General features: G+C 49.5%; 2 protein-coding genes and 1 long non-coding RNA gene across 3 annotated transcripts in view; 2 read left to right on the plus strand and 1 right to left on the minus strand.

The window, feature by feature from the left end:
- Positions 1–7376, plus strand: part of STRN4 (striatin 4) — a gene marked incomplete at its 5' end in the record, with an annotated part of 182692 nt that extends 175316 nt beyond the window's left edge. The window contains one exon of the mRNA XM_081922004.1: positions 7354–7376. Within this exon, the coding sequence (XP_081778130.1) occupies positions 7354–7361 (8 nt within the window). The 3' untranslated portion in view covers positions 7362–7376. The remainder of the gene's footprint in view (positions 1–7353) is intronic.
- Positions 1–24799, minus strand: part of LOC309376262 — a 237797-nt gene that overhangs the window by 183538 nt on the left and 29460 nt on the right. The window lies entirely within an intron of this gene.
- The window catches only part of PTGIR (prostaglandin I2 receptor), a 40148-nt gene continuing 37078 nt past the window's right edge, over positions 21730–24799 (plus strand). Inside the window, exon 1 of the mRNA XM_081922273.1 lies at positions 21730–23227. Coding sequence (XP_081778399.1) covers positions 22385–23227 — 843 coding nt within the window. The 5' untranslated portion in view covers positions 21730–22384. The remainder of the gene's footprint in view (positions 23228–24799) is intronic.

Here is a 24799-nt window from a genome sequence, read left to right on the forward strand (position 1 = left end):
AGCCTGGACTTTGAAAGTCATCTAATCTTCCTTGCTGTATTATACTGTATTGTTTTAATTAGTGTTTTTATAGTTGTTTTGATTTTGTGTGGAGTGCCCTACCTGGGTGGATGGAGCAGCCGAGTAATTTCGTTGTCCCCGAGAGGGGGCAATGACAATAAAGATATTATTATTATTATTATTATTATTATTATTATTATTATTAGAGGAGAATTCTACTTCCCACCTCCTTCTTTGTTTTTCCTTTCCAATAAATGTTGAACGGATTATTTCCACGCCTCTTTCCTGTTTCCACAAACCACGCTCTCAGGGCATCAAGTCCACAAGAGCCAAAATGTCCTCACGGGGTGGGTGTTTGTCGGTTATCTCACTTTTCTGCAGAACAACAGCAAGACAGAACGGTTATCTTAGCAGCCTTTCCATCAAACGTGGGAGGACAGAAGGCAGGCGTTCCCGGAAGCCCACGGCCGGGTTTCAGAGCTTAATCAATCGCACACATGTTTTTTGGGGGAGAGTTAGGGAAATGGCGCAGTTCCTTAGATAGAGTGAGCAGCCCCTCTCCCCAATTTTTAAATCTGTTGCGTTTTCGTGGCTGACGCGGTTTGAAGCGGGAGATGGATTTCCACCCCTGGCCTCGGTGGGAGAAACGTAAGATTGTACTGCTGAGAAGCCATTGCCAAAACATTGGGGGCTTTTAAGAAGAGGCCGATTTGTCAACAGCGATGCTGTCACACACTCATCCCATCAGTGGGTTTTCCTGCACCTTCTTAAAGGTAAAGGGACCCCTGACCATTAGGTCCAGTCGTGGCCGACTCTGGGGTTGCGGCACTCATCTCGCTTTACTGGCCAAGGGAGCCGGTGTACAGCTTCCGGGTCATGTGGCAAGCATGACTAAGCTGCTTCTGGCAAACCAGAGCAGTGCATGGAAACGCCGTTTACCTTCCCGCCGGAGCAGTACCTCTTTATCTACTTGCACTTGGACGTGCTTTCGAACTGCTAGGTTGGCAGGAGCAGGGACCGAGCAATGGGAGCTCACCCCGTCGTGGGGATTCGAACCACAGACCTTCTGATCAGCAAGTCCTAGGCTCTGTGGTCAGGCACTCATCCCATCCGTGGGTTTTCCTGCTCCTTCTTAAGCCCTTTATAACTCAGCCTTTCCCCAAACTGGTGCCCCCATCCCAGTTGATTCTTTGGAGTGCAATTATCATGATTTGTGTTCTTTGGTTGTGCTTAATTGGGTGTTGAGAACTGTTATCCAAAACATCTGGATAAGGCACCAGGAAGGAGTTTGGGTTCACTAACCACTCTACCTCATTATTGCATGTGTTGGTGCACTAACATGTTTTTTCGTTAGGCGCCCAAAAGGCAAAATAGGGTTTATCAGCAAAATTGGCTAATGATTGTCCTTTGAACATTGCTTTATGTTCACTTTTTCCTTCCCCAGCAAGGAGTTGCATTAGTATAACCATAATGTTTAACTTCTGTCGGCCACAATGAGCAAATAACTCTCTGCTCTCTCAATTAGTCTATAATCCATTCCAAAAGCCTTGATTTAAGTTCTGCTAATTTGCCATTTTTCTTGATGATCAGGCCAGTAACTGCTCTGCTGGCTCCGTCTAGGCCATGAACAACTTCTTGAGATCTCCCGGTCTTCCATCAAAAGAGCCTTGTTCCTCCCTCCGTGTTTTGACGCACTGGGCAGCGCGCATGTAAAGGAACAAATCACGTCCTCATCTGTCACATGATGCCAGTGAAAGGGTGACCCAGTCAATGCATGCTGGTGATTCTGTAAACTGAAAATCTAAGAAATTTCAGCTCACAAAGTTGAATGAAGGAAATGTAGCTCTGTTCCCAGGATTTTGTGTGTGTGTGTGGATGTGCTTTAAATGTACAGTATGTATGTACAGTAAGAGAGGAGGGCTGGAAGAAGGAGACGAGCGTGAAGCTTCTTCCAAGAATATTAGTTGCTGTTTAGTCATTTAGTCGTGTCCGACTCTTCGTGACCCCCTGGACCAGAGCACGCCAGGCACTCCTGTCTTCCACTGCCTCCCGCAGTTTGGTCAAACTCATGCTGGTAGTTTCAAGAACACTGTCCCACCATCTCGTCCTCTGTCGTCCCCTTCTCCTTGTGCCCTCCATCTTTCCCAACATCAGGGTCTTTTCCAGGGAGTCTTCTCTTCTCATGAGGTGGCCAAAGTCTTGGAGCCTCAGCTTCAGGATCTGACCTTCCAGTGAGCACTCAGGGCTGATTTCCTTCAGAATGGATAGGTTTGATCTTCTTGCAGTCCATGGGACTCTCAAGAGTCTCCTCCAGCACCAGAATTCAAAAGCATCAATTCTTTGGCGATCAGCCTTCTTTGTGGTCCAGCTCTCACTTCCATACATCACTACTGGGAAAACCATAGCTTGAACTATACGGACCTTTGTTGGCAAGGTGATGTCTCTGCTTTTTAAGATGCTGTCTAGGTTTGTTGGCACTTTTCTCCCAAGAAGCAGGCGTCTTTTAATTTTGTGACTGCTGTCACTATCTGCAGTGATCATGGAGCCCAAGAAAGTAAAATCTCTCACTGCCTCCATTTCTTCCCCTTCTATTTGCCAGGAGGTGATGAGACCAGGGGCCAATATCTTAGTGGTTTTTTTTTATGTTGAGCTTCAGACCATATTTTGCACTCTCCTCTTTCACCCTCATTACATCACATCACATCACTATTATATTATATTATATTATATTATATTATATTATATTATATTATATACATTACTATATAAGAAAATTGGAATGCTATTGTCATGCTGCAGTTCATGTGGCCACCAATGGGCGGTGATGTGATGATGGAACAACAAGGAAGCAAGGAAGCAGGTAAATTGTTCAAAGAAGGCTGAGTGGTGTATTGAAGCCTACTTCTGGATTTCTGCAAGTGGTCTAACTGGGCACCGTGGGAAATATGCCTTTTTTCCTGGCAGCAAAGCAGAAGACAAGGGCCGTCTACCAGCCATGTATCAAGCCCTTCCAGAATCTGAGAATGCAGCCACGATGTACTCCCCTCCATGGTGAGGAGTAGATCTCCCACGCTCTTCGGCTGATTCACCCACCCATCAAAGAAAGCATCATTTCTCAGCAAAGATGATCCCAGAAGACCTCTCTCCCTCTTTCTCCCCCCTCCTCTCTCTCGTATATAAAAAACCTGTGTCAGAGATTTTGAAGAAAACTGCAGCTAGAATGGGGACTCTCCTAGGATTAATTGGAATGAATCTTGGGAATAACTTCCTTTTAAGAAATGTTTCATAATCCACTTGGCTTGTGACCTCTGGCACTCCAGGCAGCAGAGGCAGTAAATTCACTATAACCCCATCGATACATAAAGAGGAGGGGAAACCCCAACAGCAAGGGTCAAGGGAGCCTTTGGAAAAGGCCTGTGAGGAAGCTGGGAAAGAATTTGCATGAATCACAATGACAGATGGAAGCTATGAATAACGAAAGGGGAGGGGGGGAAAGCTAGCTCACTCCACATTGACTCAGAAACCAGAGAATCTGATTGATGACCTAGGCAGTGTCGAATATTTAGGTAAACAGCTGGACCATAAAGAAGGCTGATCACCGAAGAATTGATGCTTTTGAATTCTGGTGCTGGAGGAGACTCTTGAGAGTCCCATGGACTGCAAGAAGATCAAACCTCTCCATTCTGAAGGAAATCAGCCCTGAGTGTTCACTGGAAGGACAGATCCTGAAGCTGAGGCTCCAATACTTTGGCCACCTCATGAGAAGAGAAGACTCCCTGGAGAAGACCCTGATGTTGGGAAAGATGGAGGGCACAAGGAGAAGGGGATGACAGAGGACGAGATGGTTGGACAGTGTTCTTGAAGCTACCAGCATGAGTCTGACCAAACTGCGGGAGGCAGTGGAAGACAGGAGTGCCTGGCGTGCTCTGGTCCAGGAGGTCAGAGTCGGACACGACTAAACAACAACAACAACTGCACATGCTCAGGCTCTTCCTCAAAGGGATAACAAAGGTCAATTCCGGGGGTCAGCAAACATTTTCAACAGGGGGCCGGTCCACTGTCCCTCAGACCTTGTGTGGGGCTGAACTATATTTTGAGGGGGAAAAGAACGAATTCCTATGCCCCATAAAAAACCCAGAGATGCATTTTAAATAAAAGCACAATTTCTACTCATGTAAAAATACACTGATTCCCGGACCATCCGCGGGTCAGATTTAGAAGGCAATTGGGCCGGATCCGGCCCCCAGGCCTTAGTTGCCTACCCATGGTCAACTCCATATTTATAGCGCACGCACACACCCACACACCCAAGAATCCTGGGACTTGCGGTTTACCCCTCAACAGGGCTACCATTTTCCCCAGGATATTTAACGATCTACAGTTCCCAGGATGCTTTGAGGGAAGTCATACACCTTAAATGTGTGTTGAATATAATTCAAATGTATGGTGTGGTTTTGCCCCCCGCCCCCCCCAGGAGCCAGACTCTCTGAATTTTATCAGTTGAAAACCAGACCTGTGGGTTTATTTTTAAAAAATGAAAAGAAGCTCATTGCTGTTTCAGTGTACGTAAATAGAACAGAGCCCAGGCAAAGTGGTACAATAGCTTATTACAGGAGGGACAATAAGGAAAAGAAAGGAAAGTTTACATTACAACTTTAATTGGTCTTAAGTAAATAAAGAGGGCAATTAGGATAATTCAAAAGTGTAAGATCAATAAGCGAGACAAGTTGAAAGATTGCAAAGGCTTTGTGAGTCAGGCAGAGGGTACAGCTTGAATACAAAAGAGGGAATTTTCACTTTACACTTAAGTTATTCATTTAAATCCAGTGTGGTTACTGATTCTGACGGACAGCTGCATTTTTTTAACCAGCAGAGTTTGCCCATAGAGGCAGGGAGCCCCAGGATGGGCAAATCTGCCAATTCTGCTTTCTCATTTCTCCAGTCTCGGGTTCGGATCTCCGCATTATTTGTTCAATTCCTTGTGAAAATGTGTCTGCATTTGAGTACACCTTTCTCCTAACAGGCGAATTTGTACGCCACTTTCCCTGTGCTGGGACTGAGGACTGTAAAATCACACTTCTGATTGGCTCCTGAGTTGAAATTCTTGGTTGCTCATTGGACGGGAAAAGTGACTTGAAGGAGGGGGAATCGGATTGGTTGCTGGCTGGGACATAAACAGGCCTATTCTACTCTTGTTGAGGGAGAAGGCTGAAGTTGAACTAGACTAGAGGGAGAGCTCAGCCAGTAGAACGTGAGACTCTTAATCTTAGGGTCTTGGGTTCGAGTCCCGTATCGGGCAAAAGATTCCTGCATTGCAGGGGTCAGACTAGATGATCCATATGGTCCTTTCTAACTCGACAGTTCTATGATGGTACGAGAAGTGTATCTGAAGAAGTGTGCATGCACACGAAAGCTCATACCAAGAACTAACTTAGTTGGTCTTTAAGGTGCTACTGGAAGGAATTTTTTTATTTTGTTTAGCCCCAAAGAGCAGAATCCCAGGATTAAGCTGAAGACTGGCAGTGAGACCATATATAACGGTTTGGTCTCCCACAATGAAGAGGTTTCCTAAGCCATTTGCAAACATAATATCTGATTTTCAGCCTTCCCTCTAATTGCTGCCTCGTGCTCGGTGCCCAGTTTCAGGTCTGCAGGCTCCATCTTCTGTATTTCCCCATGGTGCCTTTTTTCCTAAAGCTTTTTTATTAAATTTTACACTATACATTTGAATTCAAACATTAATCATAATTATCAACATTTAGGATCCCCTGAATCCTTAGACTTCCCTCCACCCCTCCCTGATTCTATTATCAAGCTTTTTCTACTGCATCATATATTTTCTCCATCTTTCTTAAAATAGTCCATTTTTACCTTAAGTTTTTAATACATTACACGCATTACCCAAATCCTGCCAAAGTTTTAATTGTAATTTCCCCCCCCCCATTCCTTATTAAAGTTTCTCACTTCCTGGGTTCTGATTTTCCTGGTCATTTTCGCCATTTCGGCACAGTCCATCATCTTCATCAATCATTCATCTCTGGTTAGGACATTGTCTTCTTTCCATCTGGGTGCCTGAACACTTAGGCATGGAGGGCAGAAGCAAGCTGTCTTCTACGGAGTCAGACCTATGGCCACATCCTGCTCTCCAGGCAGCATCTCGCTAGGGTCTCATCCAGGTGTCAGTGCTGGAGGAACCCTATCCGGCACCCAGGGTGGGACACCGAGGTGCGGGGCGAACCACCTGCTGATGCATGCGTGGCAGCCCATATGGTTGTTGTGCGAGCAGCGCCCATACTGACTGCGCGCCCTCGCCCGCTCTACAGCTGGGGGGACGCAGGGGCCATCTTGTCACCCCCCCCCAGAGTGGCACCCGGGGCAATCTGCCCCCTCCGCACGCCCCTGCCAGGTGTTCTCTTCCAGTCCTACCTGGAGACACCAGGTGTCAGGAGTGTGTGCAGGAGCCAGGCCCTGGGAGCAATAGGACTTTGCAGGACTGGGGCCTTCCTAAGTTTGTTCTGAAGAGGCAAGCCCCACAGGTGAGGCTGATTGGTAACTCACAGCACCTGGTGGCAAGAGCCGGGAAGGGATATAATGTCAGCAGTTCCCTTTGGCTCTTTGCCACAGCAACACGCTTCCTGCCTTGTTCTGTTTGGCTTCTTGCTTCCTGATCCTCGGATCCTTGACTTCTTGACTCCTTGCATCCTGACCCTCGGACCCCTGACTTCGTGGCTCCTCGCAACTCCTTGCTTCTTGATCCTCGGACCCCTGACTATGTGACTCCTTGCTTCTTGATCCTCGGACCCCTGACTTTGTGGCTCCTCGTGACTCCTTGCTTCTTGATCCTCGGACCCCTGACTTCGTGACTCCTTGCTTCTTGACCCTTGGACCCCTGACTTTATGACTCCTTGCTTCTTGACCCTCGGACCCCTGACTGCGTGACTGCTTGCTTCCTGAACCTCGAACCCTTGGCTTCCTGAAACCTGGCTTCTGGACCCCCGTTCCTGCTCCCACCCCGCCATCTTGCCCCCGGTCCTGACGTCCCCTGCCGGGACTTCGATTGCCCATGAACCGGACCGTGACACCGGGGATTTGAACCTGTGACCATCTGCATGCAAAGCAGATGGTTTTTTCCACCGAGCCACGAGCCATGCTCCATCTTGTTGGGGACAGATCATCTGCTTTCACTCTAGCCCTCTTCTCTGGAACTGCCAGGTCTTGTTTACGTGTCCCTTTTGCCCACATGATGCTGTTGGCAGCCCATTGGATTCCAGTATAGTGATGTCACCTTCCTTTCCCTCCCCCCCGCCTCATTCATGATTTATTCATTTATTTCATTTCTAACTTGTTGTTTAGTTGTTTAGTCGTGTCCGACTCTTCATGACCCCCTGGACCAGAGCACGCCAGGCACTCCTGTCTTCCACTGCCTCCCGCAGCTTGGTCAAACTCATGCTGGTAGCTTCGAGAACACCGTCCAATCATCTCGTCCTCTGTCGTCCCCTTCTCCTTGTGCCCTCCATCTTTCCCAACATCAGGGTCTTTTCCAGGGAGTCTTCTCTTCTCATGAGGTGGCCAGAGTATTGGAGCCTCAGCTTCAGGATCTGTCCTTCCAGTGAGCACTCAGGGCTGATTTCCTTCAGAATGGATAGCTCTGATCTTCTTGCAGTCCATGGGACTCTCAAGAGTCTCTTCCAGCACCAGAACTCAAAAGCATCCATTCTCCGGCGATCAGAACAAGAGGAGGAGTTTGGATTTGATATCCCGCCTTTCACTCCCTTTTAAGGAGTCTCAAAGCGGCTAACATTCTCCTTTCCCTTCCTGCCCCACAACAAACACTCTGTGAGGTGAGTGGGGCTGAGAGACTTCAGAGAAGTGTGACTGGCCCAAGGTCACCCAGCAGCTGCATGTGGAGGAGCGGGGAAGCGAACCCGGTTCCCCAGATTACGAATCTACCGCTCTTAACCACTACACCACACTGGCTCTCTAGATCAGAAGATCAGCCTTCTTGATGGTCCAGCTCTCACTTCCATACATCACTACTGGGAAAACCATAGCTTTAACTCTATGGACCTTTGTTGGCAAAGTGATGTCTCTGCTTTTTTTAGCATTTCTAACTAACCCCCCCCCCTTTTTAGCCTCCAAGGAGCTCATGGTTTTCCCGCTGCCCATTTAATCCCCACAACGATCTTGCAAGGAGGCTGAGAGGCAGTGATGGGCCCCCAAGCTCTCACCCACTGAGCTCCGTAGCCAAATGGGGATTTGAACTCTAGCCACTACACCACACTGTCTCTCTCAGATGATTATGTGTATTTTTGTGTGTGGAAAAACCACAACTGCAGCGCCAGCCTGACCAGCTTTCCAATGCTTGAAATTTGAGCCCGTTTTATGGCTTCCTGTGGCTCTGAGATGTGGGGTTGTTGTGGTTAAGGCTTGGCATTCCCTTATTGAAATGTATGTAGATAATGATCCAACGCTGAAAACATTAGAGACTGGGAAATGGAATTAAGCCCAATTGCCTCCTCTTCTAATGCTTCAGATGAAGAGGGGAAACAAAAAGGGGTTGTGACCTAGAAACAAATTAGTGCTGTGCCTTTGAATCAGAATTAAATTTGGCCGCAAAAAAACTCGCGCTGTTATATTTACCAGCAGGAAATTTACCAGCTGAAATGTTCCCATCACTTCTTTCTTCCCGTACAGGGAAAAGCTTCATCTGTCAGAGGAGAGAAATATGGCTGGTTTGTTTTTTTGTTTTTAAAAAGTAGTAGTGGCACTCCCTTTACAACAACCCTGTGAGGTAGGCTAGAGTGAGTGACACGCACAGAGGCTGGCCCAAGGTCACCCAGTAAACTTCACGACTGAGCAGGGATTTGAACCCAGTTACTTGGACTCAAAGTGCACTGAACTATTTTAAAAATAAATTATGTGTGTATTATTACATTTATTTCCCACCTGTCCTCCCTGGAGTATAAGGTGGTTCTCCCCATTTTAGCCTCACAACAACCCTGTGGGGTAGGTTAAGCTGAGAGACTTGAGGCCCAGGGAGCTTCAACATGCCTTCGGATGTCTTTGAAAGAGAAAATAGCTGCTTATTTCCTTCACATCTGAAGGGAGGGTGTTCAACAGGGCGGTCGCCACTACTGAGAATGCCCTCTGCCTGGTTCCCTGTAACCTCACTTCTCGCAATGAGGGAACCGCCAGAAGACTCTCGGAGCTGGATCTCCGTGTCCGGGCTGAATGATGGGTGTGGAGATGCTCCTTCAGGTATACTGGGCCTTTGAGGCCGTTTAGGTCAGCACCAACACTTTGAATTGTGCTCAGAAATGTACTGGGAGCCAATGCAGATCTCTCAGGACTGGTGTTATGTGGTCCCAGCGGCCACTCCCAGTCACCAGTCTAGCTGCTGCATTCTGGATTAATTGCAGTTTCCAGGTCACCTTCAAAGGTAGCCCCACGTACAGCGCATGGCAGTAGTCCAAGCTGCAACTTTCCAACCACTGGCTCTCTGGGTAGCACATCCTCAACTTTTAGAATAGGGTGGGTCAGAGAGGAGCATCCAAAAGAAATTACACACTCTCACCCGCATGCTCCCCTTGGTGTATGTACGTAGTTCTGCTGGTGCAATAAAAGGAGCAATCAGCAACTCCCAACGGTTCCCAAGAAAAGAGTTGTGGAGTGCAATCCTTCATTCAGCCAGAAGTGGGCGCTGGAGGATACAATCCAAAGGATGGCAGGCAGGCATCAAGAAACAAAGGATGGTGTAGGTATAAGGTGTAATACCTCGAGGAAACCAGGAGGGGTCGCTAGAGAGCACATAAACTCCAGATTAAAGGTAAAGGGACCCCTGACCATTAGGTCCAGTCGTGACCGACTCTGGGGTTGCGGCGCTCATCTCACTCCATTGGCCGAGGGAGCCGGCGTACAGCTTCCGGGTTATGTGGCCAGCATGACTAAGCTGCTTCTGGCGAACCAGAGCAGCACATGGAAATGTCGTTTACCTTCCCGCCAGAGTGGTACCTATTTATCTACTTGCAGTTTGACGTGCTTTCGAACTGCTAGGTTGGCAGGAGCTGGGACCGAGCAACGGGAGCTCACCCCGTCATTGCGGGGATTAAAACTGCCAACCTTCTGATCGGCAAGTCCTAGGCTCTGTGGTTTAACCCACAGCGCCACCCGCGTCCCTAAACTCCTGATTACTGGGAAGAAAGCCAGGCGGCTGGGCTGGGCTTCACCACAGTTCTCAAGGATCGGGAGAGACAGGCCAGCACCATGAAGGGATATGGTGAGGTGTGTTTGGATCAGGAGCCATGGAGAACTGTCCAAGCACTGCGAGGGAGAAGGAGTGCAGGCCCCTCAGCTGCCCCACAAGTAATGACCTGACTTCTTGTAAACCTAATAAGTTTCCTAATAAGTTAAGGGAGAGTGTTGTGCCCGTCCCCGTAGAAAGGAAGATTTAGACAGGCTTTTACAGGCACGGTAGCTGGCAGCCCTCGCCAAGCATCCCTTTGGCAAGAGGTGGGCAATCCATCATGCGGCAGCTGGGCCCGGTCCCTGCCTTGCTCAAGGAGGCAGGATGGAGAGCGTCCAAGAAGGACCCTGAGAACCAACTGCCTTTCTCTGCAACCGACCGGAGACCCTTCCTTGTTCTCTCGAGTCCCAAACACCATGACCCAGAATGCGTGCAAAATTCCTACGCTCAAACAAAATCCCTTCTCCGAGGCTGGAGCACGTCACGCCAATCGAGGACACCTGCATGTATTTTTGCATGCATAATTTTGTTTCCTGTCGCCACAGAGAACTGAAATCCCATGGAGATTGTCCTTTCCTTCTTCCTTTCCTAAGGAGACCCTTAAGGTAAAGGTAAAGGGACCCCTGACCATTAGGTCCAGTCGTGGCCGACTCTGGGGTTGCGGCGCTCATCTCGCTTTATTGGCCAAGGGAGCCGGCATACAGCTTCCGGGTCATGTGGCCAGCATGACTAAGCTGCTTCTGGTGAACCAGAGCAGCGCACGGAAATGCCGTTTACCTTCCCGCTGGAGCGGTACCTATTTATCTACTTGCATTTTGATGTGCTTTCGAACTGCTAGGTGGGCAGGAGCTGGGACCAAGCAACGGGAGCTCACTCCGTCGCGGGGGTTCAAACCACTGACCTTCTGATTGGCAAGTCCTAGGCTCTGTGGTTTAACCCACAGTGCCACCCGTGTCCCTAATACCTCCTCTCTAAAAGCGATTCCTTATTGGTGTTTCATTTAATAGTAAAGGTAAAGGGACCCCTGACCATTAGGTCCAGTCGTGGCCGACTCTGGGGTGGCGGCACTCATCTCGCTTTACTGGCAAGTATTTTTGCATGCATAATTTTGTTTCTTGTAGCCACAGAGAACTGAAATCCCATGGGGATTGTCCTTTCCTTCTTTCTTTCCTAAGGAGACCCGTAAAGGGACCCCTGACCATTAGGCCCAGTCGTAGCCGACTCTGGGGTTGCAGCGATCATCTCGCTTTATTGGCCGAGGGAGCCGGCGTACAGCTTCCAGGTCATGTGGCCAGCACGACTAAGACACTTCTGGCGAACCAGAGCAGCGCAGGGAAACACTGTTTACCTTCCCACCGGAGCGGTACCTATTTATCCCCTTGCACTTTGACGTGTTTTCGAACTGCTAGGTTGGCAGGAGCAGGGGCCGAGCAACGGGAGCTCACCCCGCCGTGGGGATTTGAACCACCAACCTTCTGATTGGCAAGTCCTAGGCTCTGTGGTTTAACCCACAGCGCCACCCGCGTCCTGTTGAGACTCCTTAGGGTAGTGATAAAGCAGGATATCAAATCCAAACTCCTCCTCCTCCTCCTCCTCCTCCTCCTCCTCCTCCTCCTCCTCCTCCTCCTCCTCCTCCTCCTCCTCCTCCTCCTCCTCCTCTTCTTCTTCTTCTTCTTCTTCTTCTTCTTCTTCTTCTTCTTCTTCTTCTTCTTCTTCTTCTTCTTCTTCTTCTTCTTCTTCTTCTTCTTCTTCTTCTTCTTCTTCTATCATGCCACCTCTTCCTCGCCTTTTCTCTAAACTAAAAAGTCCCAAACATTGCAATTGTTCATGCAGGAATTGCTCCATTTTCTGAACCTTTCCCAACTTTAGGATATCCTTTTTGAACTGAGGCAACCGGAACTGGATACAGTATTCCAGATGCAGCTGCACCGTGGATTTGTATAATGGCATTATATCGGCAGTTTTATTTTTCAGTTCCTTCTCTAATGATCCCTGGCATGAAATTGGCCTTCTTCACGGCCGCCATGCATTGACTCGACATCATCATGGAGCTGTCTCCTTCCTACTGTGACCCCAGGGTCTTTGCATCACACTGCCAAGAACTGAGGCAGTGAAAAATGTCGCTCTCAGATCTGCGAGTCCTCGGAGGCCTCTTTTTTTACTTTCCGGGACAGAGCTGTGGTCAGATCCCAGCAGACAAAACTCAAAAGAGAGCCTTGCTGAAGTTGGTCCTTGCGCGACTGACCTACCTCACAGGGTCACTGGGCGGATGTTTGCAGGATGTTGCAAAGGACTGTTGAGAAAGGCCTGAGATCATCGTCCCGCAATAATGGGTGGATGATTTCATCTGGAAAAGGGCCTGGAACAGAGGCTGCTGAATAATGAATGCTGCCTTCCCAGCGGCGCTAAGACAAAACGATCAGCTGGAAGCCGAATGCCTTGAAAGCGCAAGCCAATTAAAGCCGAGTTTATCTCTGGCACAAAGGACGGAAACATCTCCCACCTGTTGCACTGCCAGGAGTCTGGGCTGAAAAGGACAGAGAAAGGGGTGCGTGGCAAAGAAGGTGAGAAGGGTCTCTAGATACGGAGATCACAACCTTCAGGGGACCTAAGCACCTAAGTTGGTGCTGGGCCCCCACATCCATAACTCAAAATAAAAACAAGGTGGAACCCTAAAACGATACGTTAAAATAATGAAATGAAACATACAGTGGTACCTCGGGTTAAGAACTTAATTCGTTCTGGAGGTCCGTTCTTAACCTGGAACTGTTCTTAACCTGAAGCACCACTTTAGCTAATGGGGCCTCCTGTTGCCGCCATGCCAAATCACTTCATGATTTCTGTTCTCCTTCTGAAGCAAAGTTCTTAACTCGAGGTACTATTTCTGGGTTAGTGGAGTCTGTAACCTGAAGCGTCCGTAACCCGAGGTACCACTGTACGTTCAATTGCAACACATGATGGGGTCTGATTTTTTCCGCGTTATTTCAATATGCATTAGTAGGATGCTCCCCTGATTTAGGTGGGGATCAGCAATGAAAAGGGAACAGAAAGATGAGGGAAGAATGTGGAGTGCTGTTGTTGTTGTTGTTTAGTCGTTTAGTCATGTCCGACCCCTCGTGACCCCCTGGACCAGAGCACGCCAGGCCCTCCTGTCTTCCACTGCCTCCCGCAGTTTGGTCAAACTCATGCTGGTCACTTCGAGAACACTGTCCCACCATCTCGTCCTCTGTCGTCCCCTTCTCCTTGTGCCCTCCATCTTTCCCAACATCAGGGTCTTTTCCAGGGAGTCTTCTCTTCTCATGAGGTGGCCAAAGTCTTGGAGTCTCAGCTTCAGGATCTGTCCTTCCAGTGAGCACTCATGGCTGATTTCCTTCAGAATGGATAGGTTTGATCTTCTTGCATTCCATGGGACTCTCAAGAGTCTCCTCCAGCACCATAATTCAAAACCGTCAATTCTTCGGTGATCAGCCTTCTTTATGGTCCAGCTTTCACTTCCATACATCACTACTGGGAAAACCATAGCTTTTACTATACGGACCTTTGTTGGACCTTTGTTGCGCTGGCGTGCTTTCAGCAATAAATATTTAAAACTTCCCTAAACAGGGCTGCCTTTGGATGTCTTTTAAAAATAGGATAGCTGCTTATTTCGTTGACATCTGATGGGAGGACGTTCCACAGGGCAAGCGCCACTACCGCGAAGGCCCTCCGTCTGGTTCCCTGTAACCTCACTTCTCGCAATGAGGGAACCGCTAGAAGGCCCTCGGTGCTGGATCTCAGTGTCCGGGCTGAACGATGGGTTTACCTTCCCACCGCAGTGGTACCTATTTATCTACTTGCGCTGGCGTGCTTTTGAACTGCTAGGTTGGCAAGAGCTGGGACGGAGCAAGGGGAGCTCACCCCATCACGGGGATTCGAACCGCCGACCTTCCGATCAGCAAGCCCAAGAGGCTCAGTTGTTTAGACCACAGCGCCACCCACATCCAGCACCCTGTTGTTCTCTTCTTGGCCAACCAGATGCCAGTGGAAACCAGCAAGCAGCAGCCAATCGCAGCAGCCCTCTCGCCTCCTGCGGTTTCCAGAAACCGGTGCTCAGAAGCATTGGCCGCCTCCAACAATGGAGACAGTACAGCCATCATGACTAGTAAGGAAAATATCCAGGCGCTGGTGAGGAGAGACCTGAAAACACATTCCACTGTGCTGATGTGCATGATCATGCACAACGGCAATTCGAAATCCGATAGGGTAATGTGCACACAGCCTTAGTGTGCCCAGGTTACACTGGAGGTGTCGAAGCAATGATTCTTCAACATCAACTTCGTTGGACTGGTCATGTTATGCAGATGCCTGATTATCGTCTTCCAAAGCAATTACAGTGGTACCTCGGGTTACATACGCTTCAGGTTACATAGGCTTCAGGTTACACACTCCACTAAGCCAGAAATAGTGCTTCAGGTTAAGAACTTTGCTTCAGGATAAGGACAGAAATCGGGCTCTGGCGGCACGGCGGCAGCAGGAGGCCCCATTAGCTAAAATGGTGCTTCAGGTTAAGAACAGTTTCAGGTTAAGAACAGACCTCCAGAACGAATTAAGTACTTAACCCAAGGTACCACTGTAAGGTAAAGGGACCCCTGACCATTAGGTCCAGTCGTGGCCGACTCTGGGGTTGTGGTGCTCATCTCGCTTTATTGGCCGAGGAAGCCGGCGTACAGCTTCCGGGTCATGTGGCCAGCATGACTGAGCCGCTTCTGGCGAACCAGAGCAGTGTACGGAAACGCCATTTACCTTCCCGCCGGAGCGGTTCCTATTTATCTACTTGCACTTTGACGTGCTTTCGAACTGCTAGGTTGGCAGGAGCAGGGACTGAGCAACGGGAGCTCACCCCGTCACGGGGATTCGAACCGTCGATCTTCTGATCGGCAAGTCCTAGGCTCTGTGGTTTAACCCACAACACTACCCTTGAGGTACCACTGTACTCTATTCCAAACTTAAAAATGAAAAGCGTAATGCTGGTGGTCAACAAAAGAGGTTTAAAGACTCTCTCAAGGCAAATCTTTAAAAAATGTAGTATAAACACTGAAATCAGGGAAACACTGGCTTGCGAGCGCTCCAGTTGGAGAACAGCCTTTATCAAAGGTGTCATGGGCTTTGAAGAAACTCGAACCCAGGGCGAAAGGGAGAAACGTGCTAAGAGGAAGGCATGCTTGGCAAACCCTCACCGTGATCAACTCCTGCCTGGAAACCTATGTCCCCACTGTGGAAGGATGTGTGGATCCAGAATTGGCCTCCACAGTCACTGACGGACTCACTTTTAAAACTGGGTTTATGGAAGACAATCTTACTCAGCTACAAGTGATTGTCCAAGAAGAAAAAGAAGCCCAGGTTAGTGTCCTGTTGCAGATATTGGATGCTACTACCCAAGCTGCCCAGCAGGGGAAGCTGAAGTCTTCCATTCCAGCAAATGATTGACGACCTCCATTGCTCACTCTACCGCAGGCAACCCTAAGATGGATCTGCACGACTCCTCTCCAAGGACCCTCCCGGAAAACAGTTGACAACCCTGGAGGAAGTATGGGTGGAGATGGAGAGAACGAGAAGGCTGGAGAAAAAGACACACGAATGGTTGCCAGAGTGGTGCATAGTTATCTCTTGCTTGGACTACTGCAATGCGCTCTACGTGGGGCTACCTTTGAAGGTGTCCCGGAAACTACAACTAATCCAGAATGCGGCAGCTAGACTGGTGACTGGGAGCGGCCACTGAGACCACATAACACCGGTCTTGAAAGACCTACACTGGCTCCCAGTACGTTTCCGAGCACTATTCAAAGTGTTGGTGCTGACCTTTAAAGCCCTAAACGGCTTCAAAGGCCCAGTATACCTGAAGGAGCGTTTCCACCCCCATCGTTCAGCCCGGACACTGAGATCCAGCACCAAGGGCCTTCTGGCAGTTCCCTCATTGTGAGAAGTGAAGTTACAGGGAACCAGGCAGAGGGCCTTCTCGGTAGTGGCGCCCACCCTGTGGAACGCCCTCCCTTCAGATGTGAAGGAAATAAGCAGCTATCTTCTCTTTAAAAGAGATTTGAAGGCAGCCCTGTTCAGGGAAGTTTTTAATATTTAATGCTGTATTGTTTTTGACACTTGATTGGGAGCCGCCCAGAGTGGCTGGGGAAACTCAGCCAGATGGGCAGGGTATAAATAAATTATTATTATTATTATTATTATTATTATTATTATTATTATTATTATTACAAATGATGCCAGTTAAACAGGGGCGAGAGAAGGCAGGTGTGTGGGATGCTGGATGTTGTCTGATGTCATGCAAAAGAACCTCGTGCGTCCGTAGTGGCAATTGGGATGCATATATTCAGTTGCATATATACATCCCAGTAGTGATGTATGGAGGTGAGAGCTGGACCATAAAGAAGGCTGATCGCCAAAGAATGGATGCTTTTGAATTCTGGTGCTGGAGGAGACTCTTGAGAGTCCCATGGACTGCAAGAAGATCAAACCTCTCCATTCTGAAGGAAATCAGCCCTGAGTGCTGACTGGAAGGACAGATCGTGAAGCTGAGGCTCCAATGCTTTGGCCACCTCATGAGAAGAGAAGACTCCCTGGAAAAGACCCTGATGCTGGGAAAGATGGAGGGCACAAGGAGAAGGGGACGACAGAGGACGAGATGGTAGGACAGTGTTCTCGAAGCTACAAACATGAATCTGACCAAACTGCGGGAGGCAGTGGAAGACAGGAGTGCCTGGCGTGCTCTGGTCCAGGGGGTCACGAAGAGTTGGACACAGTGGCGTAGCGTGGGGGGTGCAAGGGGTGCCAGCCGCACCGGGCGCAACATTTTTGGGGGCGCACTCGGAGCTCTCTGCCCCTATCTGGTGATGGTGGCTCACTCTCTCTCACACAGTGCTGGCTGCGAAGGAAAGGACGAGGCTGCGCGCTCCCCAGCCCAGGCGCCGCCTTCTGCGCGCACACTCGCTTGCAGCTAGAAGCCCTGCAGAAAAGGCCGTCGGGTGCAGGAGCGGCGCCTACGTCGCGCTTCCCGGAGGGGGCGCGTCGCCCGGCATTGGCGCGCGTTTGGGCGGGCTGCGGAGGGCGCGAGCGCTGCGTGCGCCCCAGGAGGCCGGCGAGGGCGGGAAAGCGGGCGGCTCGCTCCTCCCGTGCGCCCGAAGGGGCTTTTTTGGCGGTTCCCCCGCTGCTATGAAGTCCTAAGCAACGAGAAGGAAAGCGCCTCATGAGCATAGCACTGGAGGGTGAGTCTCAACTTTTCTGGACGAGCACTCAATGTGTTGCAGATATTAAGCATAAGAAACGCTCCTCATTGTCCACACCCATAAAAATATTCATTTATTTTTTTATAAATATTTTATTAAATTTTCAAATACATAATACAAGATCCCTACACCAAAAAGCCAGAACCAAAATACCAAAGAGCCATATAGAAAGAAAGAAATAAAAAAGAAAAAAGAGAAAAGAGAAAAATATAACCAACCATTCAGTACAACTTTTCTTATATAACTGATTGGACTTCCTCACATCTCCTTACCCTGCATTATTTATAATAAGAATGTCAGCAAATTATTACCTTGTTTCATACCTTATTTTGTACTTTCCAAATATTATACTTCTAAATTTAAAACAATTTTTATCAATTGCTCATACCTTAAAATTAAACGTAGTGTTGCCTTAAATTTCGACCTTTTCTTACTTATAACTTAATTTTCTATTTTACAAAGTCTATTTGCTGGAACTGATATTTTCTAAATCGTGCAAATACTTAACATTCATACAACTTATAATGTTTTTGTAAATAGTCCTTAAACTTATTCCAGTCCTCTTCCATTGTTTCTTCTCCCAAGTCTCGGATTCTGCCAGTCATTTCAGCCAATTCCATATAGTCCATCAATTGCGTCTGCCACTCTTCCAGTGTGGGCAAGTCTTGTGTCTTCCAATACTTTGCAATAAATATTCTTGCTGCTGTTGTCGCATACATAAAGAAACTTCTGTCCTTTTTTAACACTTTCTGGCCGACAATGCCCAAGAGGAAGGCCTCCGGTTTCTTAACAAAGGTATATTTAAATCAGTGGCGTAGCGTGGGGGGTGCAGGGGGGGCCAGCCGCACCGGGCGCAACATCTGGGGGTTAGGGTTAGGGGGCGCAAATCCACGGGTTAGGGGGCGCAAATTACTTGCCTTGCCCCGGGCGCTGACAACCCACGCTACGCCACTGGTTGGACACGACTAAACGCCAAAACAACAACATATTCAGTTGCCCTGATTTCATAGAACCATAGAGGTGGAAGGTCTTTCAAAGGTCATCTGAGCTAGCCTTCCCCAACCTGGTGGACTCCAGATGTTTTGAACCAGAATTCCCATTGGATGATGGGAGTTGTAGTCCAAAACAGCTGGAGTGTGCCGGATTAGAATCATAGAATGAACCCGGCTTCCTCTCCCTGCCGCAGCAAAAAGCACTCCTCTTTTCCCCAGCCCTGCCTCAATGCAGTAAAGGTTGCCAACTTTTTTAGCTGGTTCCGCTCCTGCGCCTTTCACCGCCCAGCCCAAATTAAGCAACCTATTGATTGGCTGTATCTATACCCCGCCCTTCCTCCCCAAGGAGCCCAGGGCGGCCAAAGGATCTGCAATCCAAAGACAAAAACAAAGCACAAACAGTCTAAGCTGGTTAAAACAATCCAATAACAATAAAACCATATCTAAAACCAGCTGTAGTCTCAGTTACAGTTAAAAATATCCGTCCATCCGAGTTGCCAGGAACTGTAATAATTCCTTCGCACATTGTCTCGACATCAGGAAAAGGCTTGCCTGAAAAATCCCTGTGCCTTGGGCTGCCTTTAAAGGCAAAAAGGCTGGTCCGAAAAGGTGGCAATCATACTCACACATTGCTCAGCTTCCCAATCAACTGAGAAGGGCCAGGGCTGGCTCAATGCCATTTGCTGCCTGAGGCTGTGGATAGGACACTACCTCTTTCTTGCCCCATGCACAAAAGCTGGCCAGCCTGCCAGTGGAAGGCCAGGAAACAGGGGGGCTGCAGAGCCCTTGTAGGCCTTCAGCCACTCTCTGCTTCTCCCCAGCTGTCAATATTTGCTGCCTGAGGCAGTTGCCTCCCTCTGGCTAATGGCAGAGCCGGCCCTGAGGCCAGGCAAGTTGGCCAACTCCTCCTCCCTGTAGTTAAGAACATCAGAAAAACCTGCCGAATCAGGCCAGTGGCTCACCTAGTCATAGAAGCATAGAATTGTAGAGTTGGAAGGGACCACATGGGTCATTTATTTTTTTTAAATTTTATTCATTTTTCTTTTTCATTCATTACATACATCTCATATTCATAACATTTACTATGCCTTCCTCTCTCTCTCCCCTCCTAGGCTTCCCCCAACTTCGCTTCTGGTTTGTTTCTCCTTTCACCCACTTTGCTACCTCCTAAAAGAAAAAAAGTACTAATAACATATTTATACAATAAAATTGAAATATACTCGGAGTCGAGAGTGGATTTCATGCTCTTTATTCAGCTCATAGTGGTGAGGAGGAATGGAAGTTCCCACAGAATGTCTGCTTTATATACATTATTTACACAATGGGCCCCACGTGATTGGCTAATTCCGGGATTCTCCTGTAGGCCAATCAGGTTGCGGATTCACTTCCACCTGGAGCTGGATTGGGTGGCTCCTGTGGACCAATCAGACTGCTGCATTCTGAATCCTATTGTTCTAGGACCAATCAGACTGCTGCATTCTGAATCCTATTGTTCTAGGACCAATCAGACTGCTGCATTCTGGACCCTCTTGTTCTAGGACCAATCAGACTGCTGCATTCTGAATCCCATTGTACTAGGACCAATCAGACTGCTGCCTTTTGGATCCTATTCAACTCAGTACATAACACCAACATCAAACCTACAAACATAAAAATAACAATGAATACATCATATTATTTATCTTCCACACATTTTCTAATGCTAATAATGTGAACGTTTATTTAAATCCTGCCATCAAGTCTATAGACTTTCTTTGTTTCGGCAAGTATAATATAAATGGTTCCCATTCTTTTTCAAAGTCATCTAGTCCCACCCCCTGCAATGCAGGATTTATTTATTTATTTATTGCCCAAGGTGGGACTCGAACCCTTGACCTTGAGATTAAGAGTCTCATGCTCTACCGACTGAGCCATCCCAGATAGCCAGCATCCTGTTCTCGCAGTGGCCAACCACATGTCCATGGGAAACCCAATAGCAGCACCCGAGCACAAGAGCCCTCTTCCCTCCAGATCAACGGGTGTTTGGAAGCATCAATACCTCTGCCTGTGGAGGCAGAGCCGGGGTATCATGGTTAGTTGTGGCCATGGACCGCCTTATCCAGTGTGGTATAGTGGTTAAGGGGACGCAGGTGGTGCTGAGGGTTCAACCACAGAGCCTAGGACTTGCCAATCAGAAGGTTGGCGGTTCGAATCCCCACGAGGGGGTGAGCTCCCGTTGCTCAGTCCCTGCTCCTGCCAACCTAGCAGTTTGAAAGCACATCAAAGTGCAAGTAGATAAATAGGTACCACTCTGGCGGGAAGGTAAATGGCGTTTCCATGCGCTGCTGTGGTTCGCCAGAAGCGGCTTAGTCATGCTGGCCACATGACCCAGAAGCTGTACGTCGGCTCTCTGGGCCAATAAAGCGAGATGAGCGCCGCAACCCCAGAGTCGGCCACGACTGAACCTAATGGTCAGTGGTCCTCTTCCCTTCACCTATAGTGGTTAAGAGAGGTGGACTCGTAATCTGGTGTACTGGGTTCGCTTCCCCGCTCCTCCACATGCAGCTGCTGGGTGACCTTGGGCCAGTCACACTTCTCTGAAGTCTCTCAGCCTCACTCACCTCACAGAGTGTTTGTTGTGGGGGAGGAAGGGAAAGGAGAATGTGAGCCGCTTTGAGACTCCTTCGGGTAGTGATAAAGCGGGATATCAAATCCAAACTCCTCCTCCTCCTCCTCCTCCTCCTCCTCCTCTTCTTCTTCTTCTTCCCCTCATGAACCTGTCTGAGCCTCGTTTAAAGCCCTCCAAGTTGGCGGCCATCGCTGTCCCCCGAGGGAGCATGTTCCTCATTGCAAATTCTTACGGTCTGGTTGTGGTTAAATGACTTAAGTTCCTGTTACTAGGCAGCCCTGGGGAGCCTGCAGAAAACTTTCCTCTGGATTGCATTTGGGCAGGTGGGAGGGTGGGGGCTCTGTCTATATAATAAGGAATGAGTCTCGCTGACGGGGAAAGCTTCCATGCCTTTACTCAGCAGACAAGCCAGTTTGCAGTCATTGAAGGAAGGAGAGAGAGAGAGAGAGAGAGAGAGAGAGAGAGAGAGAGAGAGAGAGAGAGAGAGAGAGAGAAATAAGCGTGGGAGTCTGGTTGGAAAAAAAGAAAGCTATCAGCACCCATTGGGTGGGTAGGCCAAGCCCCACCCACCCTGTCCCTCCCCAGTCCCCGCCTGCCTACTTGAGTCGAAAGCTACTCCCTTACGAGCTCATGACAGCTCAGATGTTCACCCACGCAAAGCCGGCAACAGCCAGACACACTTTCGACGCTGGGCGACTCATTCGGAAGCAAGCAGACTTCTTCGCACCCAGCCAGGGATGGGATGGGGCAGGCTCCGTCCTCAGATACACCAACCCAGAGTTGTCACATCTGGGAACTCCTGAGCCACAGAGGAAACAGAGCCCCGGACGCCTCTGCCTCAGCTTAGCCCCTCTTCCTGCTCTCTGACGTTTCTAGAGTTGGGAGGAACAGAACCCAGGACCACTCAGTCCTTTTTGGAGGGGGGTCCCAGCTCCACCTGCTTTAGCCAGGGGGCATGACCCTGTCCTGACCCTAAACCTGGAACGCTGGCTGGATTCTTGTTCCGTAATCTGCTGGACCCTGATGTCGTCTTTCACAGCTTCTGGGAACAGGACTCCGGGCTCATCTGTCGCGACGAGGGGCTGCCCTCCAACGTGAATTAATTGGGGATTGGAAGCAGGAGGAGGAGAAGGATCTGAACCCACCTTTCGCCTTCTTCCTTCTCAGAACTCTGAGGCCTCACATCTGAGAAGAAGAAGTCCCAAAGCTTCCCCCTTTCTCCTCCTGGTCTTCCCCCTCTAAGACCTCCACCCCCCTCTTCGGGCCAATGCAAGCGCCGCAAGCAAACCTGACCCCTCCGGAGGACTGCAGCAGCCTGACCCGACTGCAGAAGGACGGCAACCCTGGAATGAGCTCCTTCATGTTTGCGGCGGGGGTGGTGGGCAACATGGCCGCCCTGGCCATCTTGGGCTTCCACCGGAAGGAGCTGCGGACCAAGAGCTCGGCCTTCTGCATCCTGGTGACCGGCCTGGCCATCACGGACCTGCTGGGCACTTGCGTGGTGAGCCCCGTGGTCTTTGTGGCCTATTCGCGAAACGCCACCGTGCTGGGCTTGGCGGACGGAAGGCACTGGCTGTGCGACCTCTTTGCCTTCTCAATGATGTACTTCAGCCAAGCCGCCATGCTCATCCTCTGCACAATGGCGGTGGAACGGTGCCTAGCTATCTCCTACCCCTATTTCTACTCGCAGCACAACATCCGCCGGTGGGCCAAGCTCTCTCTGCCCGCCACCTACGCCTTCAGCGCCCTCTTCTGTGCTCTGCCCTTCCTGGGCGTTGGGAAGTACAAGCAGTACTGCCCAGGCACCTGGTGCTTTGTTCAGATGGATGTGGAGCTGACGGGGGGCGACCGCAGCAAGGCGGCCTTCTCGCTGTCCTACGCCACGCTGATGGCGCTGTTGATCCTCGCCATCTTCATCTGCAATGGCCTGGTCATCATCAGCCTCTGCCAGATGTACCGCAAGCAGAGGGCCCGACGGCGAGGTTCTATCAACGTGGCCCAGCAGCGGCGGCGCAAGAGCTGGCTTGGCCAAGGCGAGGAGGAGGTGGACCACCTCATCTTGCTGGCCCTCATGACGGTCATCTTTGTCATCTGCTCTTTGCCCCTCACGGTAAGTACTGCCATGGGGGTCACAGGGGGCAGGGAGGGATAACGGAGGGGGCTGGTGAGGTGAGGGAGGGCAGCTTGGCTCAGTGGTGGCAAATGTCTTGGCTCAATGGTGGCAAATGTCTTGGCTCAATGGAGGCAAATGTCTTGACTCAATTGAGGCAAATGTCTTGACTCAATAACGGCAAACGTCTTGGCTCAATGGTGGCAAATGTCTTGGCTTGATGGAGGCAAACGTCTTGACTCAATAATGGCAAATGTCTTGGCTCAATAATGGCAAATGTCTTGACTCAATAATGGCAAATGTCTTGACTCAATGGTGGCAAATGTCTTGGCTCAATAATGGCAAATGTCTTGGGTCAATAATGGCAAATGTCTTGGTCAATGGAGGCAAATGTCTTGACTCAATGGAGGCAAATGTCTTGACTCAAAGGTGGCAAATGTCTTGGCTCAATAATGACAAATGTCTTGGGGACAGGAAGTGACATGATAAGGGTCGGCCAGTTTCGTAACTGAGACAACACAGTTTTCATCCAAGGTGGTCCAGAATCGTGAGCCAATCGGCTCCATCTCAAGACTAGGGAGCCACGCGACTGCTCACCTGTGAGCGCAGTGGGAGAGTCAAGCATCTCATGACCTGCCACTGCCCAGGTCTTCCACGTGGCCTCAGGTGGCTGTTTCAGGAGGCATTTCCACAGCCGTATCCTGCACCGGCTTTGGGCCGAAGGCCACAACAGCAAATACTGGGCCACATTTTCATCTGCCGCCTGCATGCGAGTGAGGAGGGTGCACAAGACTGTCCCAGGCTGGGAGCTTTTAGCAACCTGCTTTCTGCAGGGGAAGGACTGTGGCTCAGTGGCTAGAGCAGCTGAAAGTCCCAGGTTCAACCCCCCCCCCCGGGATTCCCCCAGGCAGGGCTGAGAAACGGGGGAGCCTCTGTTGGCCAGTGTAGACAATATTGAGATAGATGGCTCAGTCTTTCTGTGCATGCAGTGACTTCACAGACACCCCAAGTGACAGAGAGCGTTGTGCAGAAGCTGTCAAAACCAAGCTGGGATCTGTGGTGCGGTTGATGTGGTCCGATCAGCATGTCACAGACTTCCTCGCCCGAGAGATGCACACACACATGAGATTAGACAGTTACGCAGACCGGTCTGCAAATAGTTATTTAACCACGACAGATATCCAGGTCAGGGACGATGTGAGACCAAGCTTCCGATCTGAATTTCAGGGCCCCTGTTGCTGTGCAATAGCTGTCATAAACAAAAATAACATGACATAGAGGATCTCCAGGTTCTGGGGCAGTCTATCTCTGAATATCAGAGTCTGGAGACGAACGGCAAAGGAAGCCCATTGTCCTTATACCTTCCTTGGAAGCCACCTGGGCCCTGCTGGAAACGAAGTTGGGGCTAGAGGCTTCTCTGATGCAGAAAGGTCATTCCAACACACACCCCATAGTGTCAAGCGTCCCTTATTTGGCGGGACAGTCCTTTATCCCAGCGCCGTGTCCCGCTGCTGTCCCTTATTGATGATGTCCCTTAAATAAGCTACTGAAGGTAATGGGGCCCTTTCTATG

This window comes from Podarcis melisellensis (assembly GCF_964234715.1).
Source record: "Podarcis melisellensis genome assembly, chromosome: 8".
Classification (NCBI taxonomy): domain Eukaryota; kingdom Metazoa; phylum Chordata; class Lepidosauria; order Squamata; family Lacertidae; genus Podarcis; species Podarcis melisellensis.